Source organism: Lissotriton helveticus, chromosome 12 (assembly GCF_964261635.1).
Source record: "Lissotriton helveticus chromosome 12, aLisHel1.1, whole genome shotgun sequence".
Taxonomy (NCBI): Eukaryota; Metazoa; Chordata; class Amphibia; order Caudata; family Salamandridae; genus Lissotriton; species Lissotriton helveticus.
This window is the reverse complement of record NC_136073.1, coordinates 266,636,161-266,656,381: the sequence shown is the minus strand read 5'-3', so window position 1 is coordinate 266,656,381 and position 20,221 is coordinate 266,636,161. Positions and strand designations below refer to the sequence as shown.

Below are 20,221 nucleotides of genomic sequence, written 5' to 3'. Positions count from 1 at the left end.
AGAGCCATCCAGGACAGATGTCAGGCGAGTCTGGCCTGCAGTGTCCGAGACACCCTGGATCAGATCTCAGGGAGTGAGAGCCACCCAGGACAGATGTCAGGCGAGTCTGGCCTGCAGTGTCAGAGCCACCCTAGATCAGAAGATCTCAGGGAGTGAGAGCCTCCCAGAACTGATGTCAGGTGACTCTGGCCCGCAGTGTCACAGCCACCCTAGATCAGAAGATCTCAGGGAATGAGAGCCACCCAGAACAGATGTCAGGCGAGTCCGGCCTGCAGTGTCAGAGCCACCCTGGATCAGAAGATCTTAGGGGAGTTTGGGGTCCACAGTGAGAACCACCAAGAACAGATCTCAGGTGATCCTGGCCCGCAGTGTCAGAGCCACCCAGAAACAAGAGATCTCACATGAGTGGCCTGCAGTGTCAGAGCCACCCTGGATCAGAAGATCTCTGGGGAGTTTGGGGCCGAGAGTGAGAGCCACCCAGGACAGATGTCAGGCGAGTCTAGCCTGCTGCCAGAAACCGATATTTGTGGAAGTCAGTCCTGCAGTGTAACAGTCACCCTGGAAGCAGAGATCTCGGGCGCATCTGGCCTGCAACCTCAGAAACACTCACCCCAGTACAGGGAATCAAAGTTGGGTCTGGCGTCAAGTGTGAAAGCCACTCGAAACAAGAGAGCTCAGGTCAGTCTGGCCTGCCCACCAGGAGCAGGAGATCTTAGGGGAGTTGGGTGCCCGGTGTGAGGGACACCCCATAACAGGTGATCTCAGAGACAGGTCAGCAAGCTATGTCCGTATCACCCCTAGAGCAAGAGACCTCAGGGGGGGTCTGGCCCACCCACCCACAAGAGTGAATTTTAAGGGAGTCTGGTGTGAGGAGATCTCAAAAGAAGTCTGTCCTGAAGTGTGAGAGCCACCAGAAAAGAGGAGATGTCAGGGGAGTCTGGCCTGAAGTGTGAGAGCCACCTTGAATCGGGAGATCTCAGAGGAGTTTGGTCTTCAGGGTGGTCGCGCCAGCAGAGCAAGAGCCACCCACTCAGCGACAAGAAACCTCAGAGAGAGAAGTGTCAGCAATGTCAGAGTCACTCCTGGATCAACAGACCTTGGGGGTCGCAACAGATCGTGGAGGGCGGGAGGACATGGAATAAACCAGCAATGTCGCTCTCTTTTTCCAGCCATCCATTGTCGCTTTCCTCTCTCTGATCTCTCTCCACCTTCTTTCCTCCTGCTCACTTCCTCTCCATCCTCTCACCTATCTCTTTTTCCTTCTGATTATCCCACCCATGTGCTTTCTGGAATAAACAACCCCTTCAAAGTAGGCGAATTATTATTTTATTTATAAGACATATTGGTGCGCTCAAGTCTCCAACGTGTGTTAAAACACCCGATAAAATGTACTGATAATTTGAATAACATATATAGCAATAGTTTGGGAGCTACACAGAAATACTGGGAAAGCTTACCGTAGAGGACAATCACATAAAATATTCCAGTTTATCGCTGTGCAAACTTTATAAACTGCATTGCAAAAGCTTGGACGTTTCCACTATAAGAATTTTAGAAACACCCTTCAAGAGCAATGCTTTGATGGATGAGTGAGTTTCTGAAAATTAAATCATGGAGAGTCTGGTCTTCAGGGACAAGCTGCCCAGCGGAGGAGGTGATTTCAGGGAACTTGAGCCGAAAGTCAGAACCGCTCAAATACTCGGTGCATTTCCTTGTAAAACTCTTAATTGAGCGGGGGTCACTCCGGCTCCTGGAAATGGGGGAGGCGCAGAGTCGGACCTGGAAAAGGGTCCGCAGAACAGTGCCTGGAATGTCTATGCTCCTCACTCATCTCACCAATCCTCAACGGACGAGGTGAAGTTGAAGTCCATTTAGACTTCTTATTCTTGTGCTTCTTTCCGAGTGGACGACCTCGAGTGCGAAGACGACAACTTTGGTCTCCTGGAGCGATCCCACGACCTTCTCTTCTTCGATCAGGACCGAGACCTCCTAGGAGTCATGATAGAAGGCGTCGACTACCAGGCCGCAAGCAGCTTTAGGGACAGCTCCCTCAAAGCGTTTGGCACCATGGCCCGGCAGTCCGAGCACAACTTCGAATTGTAGTCGCACTCGAGACACCATAAGCTCACAAGGTGCATGTCAGTAACAGCGAGAGCGGTGACAGGTGCCACATGGCTTAAACCCTACTTTTCTAGTCGTCATCCCTCAACACACAAGGAAAAAATCTTTGACAAAATGTAGAAACAAGTCTGTCAAAAAGAGATAGAGGGGTAGCTCTTCTCTGATTCAGATCTAACTGGCACGGAAAGAAAACAACTGATGTCCAGGCACCTATATAGGTGACCACAACATCACATCCGGCGCCAACGACACCCCATGGAACTGAACGGAGCCACTTAATGACACACAGGGGTACTGCTCATGCAAAAATTATCCAACTGTAGTCTGACGCCAGGGAAATTCAAAGGTAAGGAATCTGCAGCTAGAAGTCTCTATCGGTAGCGCCCACAAACCAAGTGAGATCAGGAGAGGCCTGCATTTGCAATGACAGAGTCATAGAACAAGTGATCTCAGGAGAAGCCTGGCCTGTACCTGCAGTGACATGGCCGACGTACCAGGTGACCTCAGGAGAAGCCCATACCTGCAAGGGCCCACAGTCCAGGTAATTTCAAGCAAAATCACTACCTACAGTTACAGATTCTACAGACTACCTTATCGTAGGAGAAACCTTTACCTGCAGTGACAGAAACCAGAGTAGGTTATCTTGTTAGCCCACGCTTGCACTGACAGGAAAGGCCTGCAGTGACAGATCCATAGGTTAAGTGATCTCAGGAGAAGCCTGGCCTGTACCTGCAGTGACAGGGCCCAATTACTAGGTGACCTCAGGAGAAGTCCATACCTGAAGTAACAGGACCCACAGTCCAGGTAATCTCAGGCAAAATCCCTACCTGCAGTGACAGCTTCCACAGACTAGATTATCCTGGGAGAAACTGTAACCTACTGTGACAGCAACCAGACTAGGTTATCTCGGAAGCCCATACTTGCACTGACAGGAGAGGCCTGCATCTGCAGTGACAGAGCCATTGATCAGGTGATCCCCGGGGAAGCCTGGCCTGTACCTGCAGTGACAGAGCCCACAGACCAGGTGACCTCAGGCAAAGGCACTACCTACAGTGACAGCTTCCACAGACTTGGTTATTTATGGAGATACCGTTACCTGCGAGAGCCCATAGACCAGGTGACCTCAGGAGAAGGCTGCATATGCAGAGCCTATAGACCAGGGGACCTCAAGAGAAGCACGAACCTGCGGTGCCGAGTCCACAGATGTGGTTGTCTCATGGAACACGCTTCAGCAGTGAGGAAGACCCATAGCAGCCGACCTATTATTCAGATTGAGTGTATTTGTTACATTTTGCAGTTGCTGTCCTCATTATTATGAATAAGTGTTTCTTTTTGTCCTTGTATTTATCCCTATTATTGCATCCACACAATGACAACTGTGCCAATAGTGTAAACATTTCTAATTACATCAGTGTCCTTGGTTCTTGGACACACGTTTTATTCTTTTCTTAAATCATTTCTTATTCCGTTATATGTACCTATACCACAACACAGTAGTAAATAATTATTATGTCAGCTTGTTTATAAGTAAATCCGTACAGTACATTTTTTCTTGTATACTGTTCATATCTAAATTTCATGTAAAATATTGGGCCGTCCTGTATGGAAATCATTATATGAAGGCATCCCTCAAGGTATCAATCTAGACCTTCACTGGAATTCCTATACATACTTGGTTTTACCAGCACCATCTAAAGCAGGTGTCTCCAACGAGTAGCTCGTGAGGTACTAGTAGCTCTCCAGCTATCTGTGAGTAGTTCTCCTGTGTGCAGCCCAGCCTACAACTATCGAAGCTTTTGCTTAGAATAATTATTATATGTATACCAAAATTGAAAAGCTTGTATTCAAGACGCAAATGTGTATATGTTCACAACTCATAAGCTCATGTTTATAGAAAAATAGTTGCATTTTCAAAATGCATTTAAAGCAATTATTTGAGTTGGAGAGGTTTATTACTCATATTTATACCTTGGTGCCAAGGGGATTGCGGCTATGGTTTTCATGTAATATATTTCAGTTCAAATTGTCGAAGCCTATTTGACATTCCTGCTGAAAGCCCTGAGTAATGCACCAATGTGATCACTGCAGACACTCTTGGATGGGGTGCTCACTTTTACATCACTAGTATTAATATCTCGGGATGATTTTCATTGTTACAGAAAAGGCTGGAGACCACCGATCTAAGGACTGTTTGTCATTCCACATATTTGCTGATAACATACATCTTCCTACAGAGCTGCACACTTCTTAATGTTCAACTCTTCTAAAAAGCTACAGCTACCGTCCTTTATCCATGGAATCTAAAATGGTCCCATCTCTTCCATGCCTAGCGCTTTTCTACTCTAACGTTGGCATCAACCAAGCGGTTCACTTTGAAAGCGAGACATAGCTCCTGCACTCAGAAATCCGCCAGCTATTCGCAACAACCAGTTCAAACCTAGCTCAAAGATCTGACCATTGACTTTCAGCCAATGCTAAATCACTAGGTTTCATCCGCAACAAAACTGAGATGGCCATATATATTCAAACTGAAACTAAGTGTTCCAGAAAGAGAGGCCAGAGCTGCTCTTCGGGGCCTCCTATCCTTGCACCTAGATAGTGGCAGTGCTCCACCCTAAACCTCCCAGACGCCGCCACCGTGGCCTCCCTTAAGGGCAAGCTACTGGCTGCAGCACGCCTTGTGAAGGGCCTTAATAAATATGACCACATCACTCCAACCCTGATCCAGCAGCTCCCCTTGCCAGCCTGTACCATTCTCCAGACCAGCTACATTGTCCTCAAAGCAGGTATGGGCAGCGTGCCTGCCTGACTGGCAAGTGCCAGACGCCCAAAAATGAGTGCTGGTGGCCCCCATCGTCTCAAATGTAACACTGAACGAAGTTCATGGTCTCTAACTGGTTAGGCCTATTTCCTGAAGTCATTCCCTTTTTATTTGGAATAATGTGGCTAACAGCTAACCAGTCTCTGAAATAAAAGGATACTTCGGATGCTGGGGTGGAGGACAAAAGAGTGAACAAAGGAGTAGGAGGATAAGAAAGGACATTGGAGAGGAGGGAATGAGAAAGAGAGGCAAAAAGGAGAAAGGAAGGAGCGCTAGAAGGTGAGGCGGGAAGGGAGGCAGCCTCCAGAGCGGGTGCAGAGCAGGCTGAGAGAGGGAAACAGGCATATGTATGATATAAATATAGAAGAGAGAGAGGGGAAGAAGAGAGGGGAGCGGGAGAACACATCCGAGGCCTAACAAAGAAGGCGATTTCCATTACAAAGAGAGGGGGCAATGGAGTGAAAAGCTTCATTACAGTGTGAGAGGCAGACAGCCGACAATACCAAGGTCACCTCTCACTTACACCGTCTAATTGGCAAACATGGCTCCAAATGGCCATCATCTCGCAGGGCTCAGCAGTAATGAAGCCTGATTATTCTCATTAACTTCATCGGGAGATGGAGATCCCGGCAGAGAGACAGCGACAGGCGATGCGGTGTGGGGCAAAGAGGCGAGGGGGCAGCAGCATGGGGGCAAGAGCTGCAGGTGGAGAGTGAGGCAGAGAGACAGCGACAGGAGATGCGGTGTGGGGCAAAGAGGCGAGGGGGCAGCAGCATGGGGGCAAGAGCGGCAGGTGGAGAGTGAGGCAGAGAGACAGCGACAGGAGATGCAGTGTGGGGCAAAGAGGCGAGGGGGCAGCAGCATGGGGGCAAGAGCGGCAGGTGGAGAGTGAGGCAGAGAGACAGCGACAGGAGTTGCGGTGTGGGGCAAAGAGGAGAGGGGGCAGCAGCATGGGGGCAAGAGGTGGGTGAGGCAGCGACAGGCGATGCGGTGTGGGGCAAAGAGGCGAGGGGGCAGCAGCATGGGGGCAAGAGCATCAGGCGGAGAGTGAGGCAGGGAGACAGCGACAGGCGATGCAGTGTGGGGCGGAGAGGGGCAGCAGCATGGGGTAAGAGGCAGGTGAGGCAGAGAGACAGCGACAGGCGTTACGCTGTGGGGCAAAGTGGTGAGGGGGCAGCAGCATGGGGCAATGGCAGCAGGTGGAGAATGAGGCAGAGACACAGCGACAGGGGATGTGTTGTGGGGAAAGAGGCGAGGGGGCAGCAGCATGGGGGCAAGAGCGGCAGGTGGAGAGTGAGGCAGAGAGGCAGAGAGACAGCGACAGGAGTTGCGGTGTGGGGCGAAGAGGCGAGGGGGCAGCAACATGGGGGCAAGAGCGGCAGGTGGAGAGTGAGGCAGGGAGACAGCGACAGGAGATGCAGTGTGGGGCAAAGAGGCGAGGGGGCAGCAGCATGGGGGCAAGAGCGGCAGGTGGAGAGTGAGGCAGAGAAACAGCGACAGGAGATGCGGTGTGGGGCAAAGAGGCGAGGGGGCAGCAGCATGGGGGCAAGAGCTGCAGGTGGAGAGTGAGGCAGAGAGACAGCGACAGGCGATGCAGTGTGTGGGGCAAAGAGGCGAGGGGGCAGCAGCATGGGGGCAAGAGTGGCAGGTGGAGAGTGAGGCAGGGATACAGCGACAGGAGATGCAGTGTGTGGGGCAAAGAGGCGAGGGGGCAGCAGCATGGGGGCAAGAGCATCAGGCGGAGAGTGAGGCAGAGAGAGCGACAGGCGATGCAGTGTGGGGCGGAGAGGGCAGCAGCATGGGGTAAGAGCGGCAGGTGGAGAGTGATGCAGAGAGACAGCGACAGGAGATGCGGTGTGGGGAAAAGAGGCGAGGGGGCAGCAGCATGGGGGCAAGAGCGGCAGGTGGAGAGTGAAGCAGAGAGACAGCGACAGGAGATGCGGTGTGGGGCAAAGAGGCGAGGGGGCAGCAGCATGGGGGCAAGAGCGGCAGGTGGAGAGTGAGGCAGAGAGGCAGCGACAGGCGATGCGGTGTGGGGAAAAGAGGCGAGGGGGCAGCAGCATGGGGGCAAGAGCGGCAGGTGGAGAGTGAGGCAGGGAGACAGCGACAGGAGATGCGGTGTGGGGCAAAGAGGCGAGGGGGCAGCAGCATGGGGGCAAGAGCGCCAGGTGGAGAGTGAGGCAGGGAGACAGCGACAGGCGATGCGGTGTGGGGAAAAGAGGCGAGGGGGCAGCAGCATGGGGGCAAGAGCGGCAGGTGGAGAGTGAGGCAGGAAGACAGCGACAGGCGATGCGGTGTGGGGAAAAGAGGCGAGGGGGCAGCAGCATGGGGGCAAGAGCGGCAGGTGGAGAGTGAGGCAGGGAGACAGTGACAGGCGATGCGGTGTGGGGCAAAGAGGCGAGGGGGCAGCAGCATGGGGGCAAGAGCTGCAGGTGGAGAGTGAGGCAGAGAGACAGCAACAGGCGATGCAGTGTGGGGCAAAGAGGCGAGGGGGCAGCTGCATGGGGCAAGAGCGGCAGGTGGAGAGTGAGGCAGAGAGACAGCAACAGGCGATGCAGTGTGGGGCAAAGAGGCGAGGGGGCAGCTGCATGGGGCAAGAGCGGCAGGTGGAGAGTGAGGCAGAGAGACAGCGACAGGCGATGCAGTGTGGGGCAAAGAGGCGAGGGGGCAGCAGCATGGGGGCAAGAGCGGCAGGTGGAGAGTGAGGCAGAGAGACAGCGACAGGAGATGCGGTGTGGGGAAAAGAGGCGAGGGGGCAGCAACATGGGGGCAAGAGCGGCAGGTGGAGAGTGAGGCAGGAAGACAGTGACAGGCGATGCGGTGTGGGGCAAAGAGGCGAGGGGGCAGCAGCATGGGGGCAAGAGCGGCAGGTGGAGAGTGAGGCAGAGAGACAGCAACAGGCGATGCAGTGTGGGGCAAAGAGGCGAGGGGGCAGCTGCATGGGGCAAGAGCGGCAGGTGGAGAGTGAGGCAGAGAGACAGCGACAGGCGATGCAGTGTGGGGCAAAGAGGCGAGGGGGCAGCAGCATGGGGGCAAGAGCGGCAGGTGGAGAGTGAGGCAGGGATACAGCGACAGGAGATGCGGTGTGGGGCAAAGAGGCGAGGGGGCAGCAGCATGGGGGCAAGAGCGGCAGGTGGAGAGTGAGGCAGAGAGACAGCGACAGGAGATGCGGTGTGGGGCAAAGAGGCGAGGGGGCAGCAGCATGGGGGCAAGAGCGGCAGGTGGAGAGTGAGGCAGAGAGAGCGACAGGAGATGCGGTGTGGGGCAAAGAGGGGAGGGGGCAGCAGCATGGGGGCAAGAGCGGCAGGTGGAAAGTGAGGCAGAGAGACAGCGACAGGTGATGCAGTGTGTGGGGCAAAGAGGCGAGGGGGCAGCAGCATGGGGGCAAGAGCGGCAGGTGGAGTGAGGCAGAGAGAGCGACAGGAGATGCGGTGTGGGGCAAAGAGGAGAGGGGGCAGCAGCATGGGGGCAAGAGGTGGGTGAGGCAGCGACAGGCGATGCGGTGTGGGGCAAAGAGGCGAGGGGGCAGCAGCATGGGGGCAAGAGCATCAGGCGGAGAGTGAGGCAGGGAGACAGCGACAGGCGATGCAGTGTGGGGCGGAGAGGGCAGCAGCATGGGGTAAGAGGCAGGTGAGGCAGAGAGACAGCGACAGGCGTTACGCTGTGGGGCAAAGTGGTGAGGGGGCAGCAGCATGGGGCAATGGCAGCAGGTGGAGAATGAGGCAGAGACACAGCGACAGGGGATGTGTTGTGGGGAAAGAGGCGAGGGGGCAGCAGCATGGGGCAATGGCAGCAGGTGGAGAATGAGGCAGAGACACAGCGACAGGGGATGTGTTGTGGGGAAAAGAGGCGAGGGGGCAGCAGCATGGGGGCAAGAGCGGCAGGTGGAGAGTGAGGCAGAGAGGCAGAGAGACAGCGACAGGAGATGCGGTGTGGGGCAAAGAGGCGAGGGGGCAGCAGCATGGGGGCAAGAGCGGCAGGTGGAGAGTGAGGCAGAGAGACAGCGACAGGAGATGCGGTGTGGGGCAAAGAGGCGAGGGGGCAGCAGCATGGGGGCAAGAGCGGCAGGTGGAGAGTGAGGCAGAGAGACAGCGACAGGAGATGCGGTGTGGGGCAAAGATGCGAGGGGGCAGCAGCATGGGGGCAAGAGCGGCAGGTGGAGAGTGAGGCAGAGAGACAGCGACAGGAGATGCGGTGTGGGGCAAAGAGGCGAGGGGGCAGCAGCATGGGGGCAAGAGAGGCAGGTGGAGAGTGAGGCAGGGATACAGCGACAGGAGATGCAGTGTGTGGGGCAAAGAGGCGAGGGGGCAGCAGCATGGGGGCAAGAGCGGCAGGTGGAGTGAGGCAGAGAGAGCGACAGGAGATGCGGTGTGGGGCAAAGAGGAGAGGGGGCAGCAGCATGGGGGCAAGAGGTGGGTGAGGCAGCGACAGGCGATGCGGTGTGGGGCAAAGAGGCGAGGGGGCAGCAGCATGGGGGCAAGAGCATCAGGCGGAGAGTGAGGCAGGGAGACAGCGACAGGCGATGCAGTGTGGGGCGGAGAGGGCAGCAGCATGGGGTAAGAGGCAGGTGAGGCAGAGAGACAGCGACAGGCGTTACGCTGTGGGGCAAAGTGGTGAGGGGGCAGCAGCATGGGGCAATGGCAGCAGGTGGAGAATGAGGCAGAGACACAGCGACAGGGGATGTGTTGTGGGGAAAAGAGGCGAGGGGGCAGCAGCATGGGGGCAAGAGGTGGGTGAGGCAGAGACTGCGACAGGTGATGTAGTGTGGGGAAGAGAGGCGAGGGGGCAGCAGTATGGTGGCAAGAGCGGTAGGTGGAGAATGAGGCAGCATGGCTGAGCGATCGGATTGCTTGTTGCGGAGATATGCAGTGGTCTGCAGATCTCAAGTCTGAATCGTGACAAATCAAACTGAGCCTTCCACTGTTCAGAGGTCAGTAAAACTGAGCACTATAAACCTGGGTAACAGTATCACCTGTTATTTGCAACATTTTGAAGCAGCATAAGAGCTATACTATATATTAGGGACTGCAATTCCTGTAAAAAGCCAGTCTCTAATTTCCTTATGACGTGTGTAGTCACCTGTAATAAGAAAATGGCCTGCCTGCTCAACTGTAATACCTTAATACATTTGAGTTGGGAGGTTGTAGTGCTTGCTGCAAGAGCCAGTATAAAGATAGGTCAAAGAGCATAATTACTGCTGCACTTTAAGCAACAAAATGAATTGTTGGCTTTTCCTTTTTCTGATCAGTAGTTTTAAAATGAACAGTAATCAGCAGAAAGGAGATATTTATGGCAACATGCTTATTTTTTGCATGCTTTAGGTTATTACAGGTAAGATAGAAGATTTTTTAGTGTTTCTACAAATTTTGATTAATGGAATTTTTTTAATCTGACAAATTAAACTGATTCTAATATCTTTGCTTTCAGGTGTGTTTAATTTTGTACAATAGAGGCCACATTTATTCTTCATTTCTACAACAATACTACCTCTTTCACATGAAAGAGCAAGACACCAGCGATTTAAGCACTTTATAGGAAGGATGATGGTGTACCCATGTATTCTAAGGAATAAAATACACTTTGCTGTATGGAGTTCCATGACCTTATAAATGACCTCGAAGTTCAGCTAAGTTCCTCTAATAGGCCACTGAACTCCTCGCAATAGCATTATAATGCATGCAGAGAGTATGTATCCCATTTATTAAAATCAATTCACTACTTTTAGTTATAAGAAAAACTGATAAACAATTACAGCACTAAAAGGAAGCAAAGATGGGAGGGGTACCTAAGATCAAGAAGTGGATGGGAGAGATACATTAATATAGTATTAAGGGGAAGCCGCAGATGTGGAAGACCGTTACAGTCTATAGAGAGGAAGCAGAGCATGGATAGGAAAGATGGTTACAGTATACTGAGCGGAAGCAGTGCATGGGCGTTTAAGATGGTTACAGCACCCAGAGAAAGCAGGAGAAAGGAGCTGAAGATGATTATAGTACAGAGATTAAGTAATGAGAAGAATGACAACATCACAACAAGCACGAATAAGGTCATTATTCGAATGTTTATTCCCAAGCGACTTGGTGAAGCTGTGTTGACGCACGTTCACTAGAGCACTTGTCTTACAGGTTCACCTAAACTCTCTGAACTTACACCGATCGCATCCTTCACTACTTTTCTACAAAGTTGACTTCGGTTAGGCAGTTGTGCACCGCTGTGCTTGGTAACTCTTCCTCGCCTCCAGCCACCCACAAACTGGCTTATTATTGTTTTGGTACAACGGGACGACGACACAGCGGCTGCCAGAGAGCTTTATATGAGAGCAGGTTCTTGTTAGTGACACATTAATTACCAAATGCACAATGTATCACAAGGTAAATAGATACTGTCTCTGAAAATTTTAACATTATGTATTGGCAATGGGAAGAGGGATCAATCATAATAGAATATGCATTTAAGTTGCAGGGTCCTTCTTTTTTTTGAGGTGTCATAGGATTGGATAGTCTTAATTGTTATTGAATGGAGTTCCAGACTGTGGGAGCTTATCCAGAGAAAGGTTGCTTTAGGGTTTTTGGAATTAAGGAAGGTTAAATACTCAAAGAAACATCAGACATGGATGAAGGGGCACTTTTCTTTCTTTATACATATTCAAGATTGGGTATGATCATAACCTCACAATTAGTACAGGGAGCTAAACAACCTAGCCCAAGCTGCTCCACCTATGAATGTTCAGTGGTGCAACAAAGCCAGGAAGAGTAAATGCCACGAAAGTATAGTGAATTCAGCTACTGGTGTTGTTAGTTTGATGGCTATCCATTGTTATTAGAAAGGGGATGTATTGCAGGAACCAAAAATGATGTAGAGAGCAAAGGCAAGACGGTGGTTACCACAGCAACAGACACTGCAAGGCTATTAATAGCCAAAGGCTCCTCAAAAAGGGCACAAAACAATGCTGCCTCTTTATCCTTGAGTAGCAACATACCTCGCAGGAATCACTAAGGTGATGAGGGTTGGGCTGGCATCTAGTACAAACGCCGCATGGTGGAAAGCAGCATCACAGAGGAGGAGAGGGCTTTCCGCTGGCTCGCTTAGAGATTGTGAGGTTTGAAGTGACCTCAGTATAAGGAACAATGATGTGAGAAATAGGTGTACTCACTGTGGAAATGGAGGAGTTGTGTGAACGTAAGTTGCTGTTATGTATCAGTGAAAGAGCCACGGGGTGGTCAGTGCATCTTACACAGAGAAGAAATAATCTGTGATATGAGGGACATAATCATAAATTGTCTTGAAGTGCTCACCCCAGAGACAACCATCAAGCGCCATACAGGATATGGATATTCGTGCTGAACAACCAATGCTGTTTGATAGAAATCATTTTTTTCCGTCTTGTGATTCTGTGTGGAGTCACGTGCTATTAGAATACAGTATTACTCACTGTTCCAATTCTTGTGGAAGAGAACCTAACATATAATCTAGGGATCTTTTTGGAAATAAAATGGGCAGATGTGACCCGTGCTCTGGAATCTTACATTCTAATTCAATTATCTGAATGAAAAACAGTGACCTGTTCAGCACCAAACAAAAATATTTTTTCTACCTCTTCTAGCACATATAAAAGGTAATATGAAAGTAGCCTTTCAATAAAATGATTTAATGTCACACTTGTGCAGAAGCGACTGGTCATTGGATTATTTTATTATATCCTTAAGTCAAGCCGAACAGGACTTTACAGAAAGCAGGTTTTCCATTTACAGTAATACATCAAATAGCTCAAAGGTTGAGGGTCCTTTGGCTTTTTGAATGAATCCAATGCAAAGCTGAAGTACATGTAAATGTTTGTATTTTGAGCCCTCTGGTGCATGGTACTCCGATCATCAAGATGTCTTCAAGTGTGAGAAGGTCTTTGCAAGCGGGAGAAGTTTGATGTGAGAAGGAGGCAGGGGATACATGAGAGTACCTATCCTTCTCACTGTCTGACTGTCATAACTGTAGTGAATACCTGGGAAAAGGTAAATTCCCAACAAAATCAGTTTCACATTATAACTTCAGAAAGGTGTTGCTGTTCTGAAAGCGCTCCGGTCAAAAGATTGTAACGAATCACCACAGATAGCTTACAGTTAAATGTCCAGGTGACTTAAAAGCGGACGCCAATTAATCGATTCAATCCTGCCCCTTTGACATTGATAGAAGTGTTAAAATCAGTGGTGTATATAATTCAAATTCCCCCATTAAATGTAGTTTTTTTGGTACTCTTTTCCCAGACAATCAAATTTTGCTTCTTTTTTTACCTTTTTTTTTAATAAACTTCGGCAACTTCTCAAAGTTAACAAAGTGAAAAAATAAACTTCATAAACTTTGCAGAAGCAACAGGTTTAAAATGATTAATCAGGGGATGAAACTATGAGGATCGGACTTAAAGATCTCTACTTACCTTGCCAAAGTGTTGGTGCTGTTGAGGAAAAAAAACTTGTAGATTTTACTACATGGGATGCGAAAACATAAGATAGCCAGTCCTTTGAAACCAGGAATGGATCTTGCAACAGAGCCTTGAACATTCTACACTAACAAAGGGCAGATCTTTCGTTGAGAGTCATCAACTGGAGATCCTAACAATGCTGTATTTTTTGGGTGCACCAAAAAAAGGATAAAGGCACAGGTTTCAAGTGAATACACCATTTTAATTTCTCAAAAACTGAAAAAAAGAAACCAAATGGAAATGTCAGGCAGACTAAAGTGGCCACCAATTAAAATGTACGGAGCAGCTCCTGGGGCAGAAGAACAAGTGACCAAGGGTGGTCCTGTGAAAAGGTTGTTGGGATGATGGGAGGGAGGTCAACATTATCTCCCAAGAGAGAAAGTCTTGTAAAAAACAAAATAAACCTGGTCTTAGATCGCCACTGATGATATCTGAACAAGAGGCTTCTTTGCACAGGATCATGCTTAAAATCGTACTTTGTTATCATGGGGTTCCATGAGAAAAGCGTTGCAGCCTCACTGCGACAAGGTCCTCCCTGATGTGGGGAGGTCGTAGGTGTAAATCGGAGCTGAACCCAACATTTAGAGGTGCAACGGAGGCAGTCAGCAGTCCCTGCTAGAAGTGCTGTGTGTCTACCTGTATATGTATATACATCCCGGAGACTCACCGTCATGATCAGCTTCTCCACGCAGTCCGGCGCCACGCTGTGAAGGTGCGTCAGGTGCAGCTGCAGGTGGATCTTGTTGTTGAGCATGTCTTGGCAGAGAGGGCAGCGCAGCATGGGTTGCACGGAATGCTGAGTCATGGCATGGGCGCGCAGCCGGTTCATGTCTGAGTTACAGTACTTGCAGTACGGACACTGAAACAGCTAGGGAAAAGGGAAAACATGGTAAAGACCAACAGGCCAAACACTGCAGGCAGCCACAGGGAGGCTGAGATTAGTGAGAGCAGAACGAGCACATACAGAGAGAGAAGATGGAGAGCTTCAACAAGACAATGGTACAGAGAGGAGTGGTACCCAGCATAGGTCCAGGCCAGCCTGAGCCATCTCAAGTTTCAGGGATATCTAAAAATAATACATTTACAAGTGCTGAATAATAATGAAACAAATAACATAGCCTGAGTTATCCTGAAACTCTGGTGTGGATCCGGCCCTCCTGGACATTCACTGCATGCCTCTAGAACGGGGAAGCAGTGCTGATTTATATGGCTCAAACAACCATCCGAAGTGGTATGCTCTATGCTTCATTGGGGGCTCCTAGTTCAATTTTTCCGAGTCCTTCTACATCCCAAACTGTTTAGGATGAAGGGAGGTTGGAGTTTCCGAAAAGCCTATACCCCCTCCACCCCACATTCCTTTACGCTCCCTCACAATCGTCTTTATGGAATTCAGGGGAAGGCAGCCAGGAAGGGACTTGCGCCCCGGCACGACGCTCACAACCTGCATCTCTCACCACTACAGAGGGGGTTCCATTGAGCGTGAAATATTTACAACTTGATACTCCTCCAATGGAATAAATCCTGGAGTACCAGCGGCTGCCCTGGAAGGCGGTCCTTTGCGTGAAGTATACCATGGAAGTGGACAAAAACATAGCCAACATTCCTGAGGGAGCCTCTGGAACAGCTTCTGTAGTACTACAAAAAGTGGATACTGCAGCTACGCCGTTTTTACTACAAGCCAAATAAGTAACCATTACCGAATTGATTAACACCAGTTAAAAGCCCTTCGATTTAATGGGTGAAGTGCTTCAATAGAGTTCACTTTCACGATTGCTTGGGTAAGTTTGATGGTCAACGGTTCAAATCTAGGTAGCTACTTAATAAACGCAAGATATTTTTATAATTACTCTTTGGATGCATAATATATTCATTCTAGAAAGCACATACAACAGAAATACCTGGCTACTGGATTGCAAGCTGGCATTGCTTTTAAAAAAATATATAATTTCCAACACAAAATCCCTGCATGGCAACTGAATGCCAGTAGTTTTGGGGAAGGTCGTTAGAGTTTTATATAGTGTGAACTTGACCCGAATCGGGCATCAGAGCGCTTTACATATCACCAGTTGCATTACATGAGGACACATTAATTTTTGTTAGGCACAGGGAGATTAAGTGATTTGCCCAGAATCTCAGAATGTTCAGCGTCATTGCTGAGACTTGAGCCCAATTCCCCAGATTCGAGGTCGACCGCTCTAGCCGTTGGGCCAACTCCTCTCATTTACCTTACTAAAGGCAAGTAGTAAAGTTCCTTCTTATGTTGAGGTCCGCGGTTATGAAAACGTGAAGGTCTCGTCTTTTCACTCATGGTGTAGTTCTGAAGCGACTGCATCCCCTTCGTTCAGAGTTTGGGGTGGAGATACAAACCTGGTCCCACCTATGCTCTTATGTGAATATCCTAGCGCTTGACACTTATGCGTCCCATAGTAGGACAGCGACAGCATGTGAATGTCGCTCTAGCCTGCCCCAGATGAAGGCCATTACCTGCTCTGGCTTGGTTTCTTCCGAAGGCTTCATCTTTTTGGAGGAGACTGAAGACTCAGAGTTATCTGGAAAAGTGGAGCGTTTCGAGGTCCCAGCGGAGTCCGGCGGGTCTTTCTCGGCAAGGTTAGAAAGTGCTGAAAAGAGAGGGTATATAAAGAAAACAACTTCAAACAATGTTCAGAATAACAGTGCCTAAAATGATAACAGTTCCCTTGTAAGTGGCTTTGTTACTCCTAGACTATAGCTCCTCTCTCATCCTATTCCCAATCTGATACCAGTGCAACAGAGTGGCAGGACCAGAAACACCTATACAATTGTTCAACACAGCTTTGGTAAAAATGCATGGATTCATATGTCATCCGTGGACGTGTTGTGTTCTCCACACATAAGCACTCTTGCCAGTTCCCTTCTTTAAAAAGTATATATCGGTGAAATGCAGTGGGCTGGTGGTCCCAAAAGCGATAACCCTGTGAGTCAATGCATGAAGGGGACGTTCCCAAACTAGCCAATGGCAGAGGTGGGGTGACCTGAACGTCTATGAATATGTTTTCTGTTGTGAGTGTTGCATCCCAATATGTCTGCCTGCCAGACAATTACAGCTGCTTAACCAGACCCAAAAAGAGGACAATTGTGTTTTGTCTTCATCAGATTGTAGACGGATTACTTTGAGGGTGTTTATCGAGAGACTACTGATAACAAGAAGGGAGTTCCAGTGACGGTATCTTCACCTTACTTCGCTGTCCTGGTTCTCGGCCGTTGTCATCTGTGGGTAGACTCCAAAGCACAGAGAGTGGTACTGGGCAGCTCTGGTATAAGCAAAACACATTCTGTAGAAGTGCATGTCCAAGCAGTTCACTAGTTTTGGTGGAAGTCTCAAGAGCATCATGCCTGCAGAATGCATGTTGGGTGGCTCAGGCAGCCATCCTAAATATTTCTCTGACAGGTGAATGCCGTTGAAGCCACCTTAGCTCTGGTAGAAGGTTCTTAGACACTGAAGGGAAAGTCTATTTTAGGCAGAATGCAGCATTGGGGGATGCAGGATCTAATACATCTGGTAATGCTTGGCTAGAATTTCTGCCTTATAAGGCCACCACAGGAGGTGGTCTGTAGAATGCGGAGTCCTGTTTCTGGACAAATTAAAATGTAAAGGACGCCTAATACTGAGGCTAAATGCAGAGTTTTCATCCGCTGAGGAAGCACGCACCCACCGAAAAATTGTAGGTAAAAAATAACCTTGTTAAAGTGAAACTCAGTAACGTCCTTGGGAACATAAGTGGGATGATTCACCCCAAAGGAACATTTGTGTATAATTTAAAAAAACCTTACAGATCTCAGAAGCTTCTGTGAAGCAACATTTGTTCTACACAAAATACCGACGTAAAATAAATAAATACATATACAAAAGAAAAAGGGACCGAATGGCTAAGTCTATGGTACAGTCTACTATAAGTGAGGAGGGAAATCGCCTTACAGTCCCTGTGCCCATTTTACACAAAAACAGCTCGCTGCAAATTGCTGAACATACATTCATCATATAGCGCCAGAAGCACGAGTGTATTTGCTGCATCGAAGGTGAAAATACATTTACCACAGCACTGAAGGTCACTATACACTGGGCTTGATATTGAACTCACAGTTAGTGCAACTTTTGGCACCAGTGTAAATGTGCCCTTACTTTGACAAATGATACATGTGTGTGCACTCACAACGCTCTCTGCAGCAATTGCAGGCTCTAGCTGCAACCTCCCACAAAGGCATGCTTTTGTTTGACCAACGACAACCAACCACCACAGCCGCATGCACTACTAGCTGTAGTGTCTGGCCCCCACCAGCAAGGTTTAGTTGTAGGGTGTGGATCTCTCCTGTAAGCTTTAGCTGTGACCTAGCATACACAACTGGGGATGCTTGATATAATCTCCATCACCCACACATGTGCTTTTATTTTAACTTTGGTTTATTGACCTCTGGCATCAAATCTTGCTGCTGCACGAGAATAAGACATGGCCACCACTCAATGGCGCATAACAAAACCATGCTCACCACTGCCTGGGAATGCTGGGTGCTCACCAGCAACTGTTACAGGCAGACTCTTACGATGCCAAAGACTAACAAACACTAAAGTCGACTTGACAAGTGCTCGCCAGTGCTTGGGAGAATATCAGGCTCGACCCAGACATTTATGCGACACTACAAAAAAGAAGCAGGTATCAACCCTCAAGTTAGGTAGAGCACGATCCCTAAGGCACCAGAGAAATTCATGCCCAACAACAACTAAATGAGGCCGACCAGCCATCACCATGACCAGGGATGGGCACACACACATGGTCTCCAGAGAAGGGAACATGTCCATGGTTACTCAGACTTACCAACAGGCGCAGCAACCAATGCCTGGTGCAAGCATGGTGAACGCAAGCTCAGCAACAAAATCCCACTGCTGGGGGCAGGAACACATGTTCAGATCTACTTGAGACACAAGCTCGCCACGGCCTGGGAGAGGCCCTTACGCACCACACTCATGGCTGCTAGCATAAGGCCGGCTTCCTATGACCCGCCACCCTCAAGCACGTCCTTGTCTTACTGAACACGCAGACACACAAACCAGGCTCCCTTCCCATCCCCCACGCTGTGTAGAACCATCCTTTAACCTGCTTCAGCCCATGCACACCCGCTTGAGCCTTAATGGGAGTTATTCATTCTCCACTGAAAGGTAAGACATGACGGGCCGGGTATTTAATGTGATGGATGGGTTGAAGATTAACAGAACTCTCCACCGTGTTTCAAGAGCATCTCCTCTTCCCCTTCCCCCTTCCCATTAACACTGCACACAGCAGGCCGCGCTGCCCAAAGCAAGTCCAAGCCTCACCTACCACCGCCCTCCGCAAAGCAGCCTGATGGATGCTGAGGCTGCCAGCGGTGCCAAAGAGAACAGAGCAGGACTAGTACCAGAGGGACGTCGGCGAGGACTCGAGGACCCGGAAGTAGAAAAGCAGAAGGTCGCACCATGCCATTTACTGTACCTGCTTCAATCAGAGGTCCCACCATGCCATTTATTGTACCTGCTTAAAGGTCACACCATGCCATGTATTGTACCTGCTTAGTGGTCACATCATGCCTTTTATTCTACCTGCTTCAATCAGAGGTCACACCATGCCATTTATTGTACCTGCTTAGAGGTCACACCATGCTATTTATTGTACCTGCTCAGAGGTCACACCATGCCATTTATTGTATCTGCTTCAATCAGAGGAGGTCATACCATGCTATGCATTGTACCTGCTTCAATCAGATGTCACACCATGCCATTTATTGTTCCTGCTTAAATGAGGTCACACCATGCCATTTATTGTACCTGCTTAGAGGTCACACCATGCTATTTATTGTACCTGCTCAGAGGTCACACCATGCCATTTATTGTACCTGCTTCAATCAGAGGTCACACCATGCTATGCATTGTACCTGCTTAGAGGTCACACCATGCCATTTATTGTACCTGCTTCAATCAGAGGTCACACCATGCCATTTATTGTACCTGCTTGGAGGTCACACCATGCTATTTATTGTACCTGCTCAGAGGTCACACCATGCCATTTATTGTATCTGCTTCAATCAGAGGAGGTCATACCATGCTATGCATTGTACCTGCTTCAATCAGATGTCACACCATGCCATTTATTGTTCCTGCTTAAATGAGGTCACACCATGCCATTTATTGTACCTGCTTAGAGGTCACACCATGCCATTTATTGTACCTGCTTCAATCAGAGGTCACACTACGCCATTTATTGTTCCTGCTTAAATGAGAGGTCACACCATGCCATTTATAATACCTGCTTCAATCAGAGGTCACACCATGCCATGTATTGTACCTGCTTCAATCAGAGGTCACACCATGCTATTTATTGTACCTGCTTCAATCAGAGGTCATACCATGCTATGCATTGTACCTGCTTCAATCAGAGGTCACACCATGCCATGTATTATACCTGCTTCAATCAGAGGTCATACCATGCTATGCATTGTACCTGCTTAGAGGTCACACCATGCCATTTATTGTACCTGCTTCAATCAGAGGTCACACCATGCCATTTATTGTACCTGCTTGGAGGTCACACCATGCCATTTATTGTACCTGCTTGGAGGTCACACCATGCCATTTATTGTATCTGCTTTAATCAGACGTCACACCATGCCATTTATTGTACCTGCTTCAATCAGAGGTCACACCATGCTATGCATTGTACCTGCTTAGAGGTCACACCATGCCATTTATTGTACCTGCTTCAATCAGAGGTCACACCATGCCATTTATTGTACCTGCTTGG

General features: G+C 49.2%; 1 protein-coding gene across 2 annotated transcripts in view; it reads right to left on the bottom strand.

Moving 5' to 3' along the window:
- ZFHX3 (zinc finger homeobox 3) overlaps positions 1 to 20,221 on the bottom strand; it is a 410,890-nt gene that overhangs the window by 38,994 nt on the left and 351,675 nt on the right. For both annotated transcript variants that reach the window (XM_078669473.1, XM_078669474.1), the window contains 2 exons: positions 15,900 to 16,033; positions 14,083 to 14,283 (listed from right to left, as the gene is read on the bottom strand). In XM_078669473.1, coding sequence (XP_078525599.1) covers positions 14,083 to 14,283; positions 15,900 to 16,033 — 335 coding nt within the window. The remainder of the gene's footprint in view (positions 1 to 14,082; positions 14,284 to 15,899; positions 16,034 to 20,221) is intronic.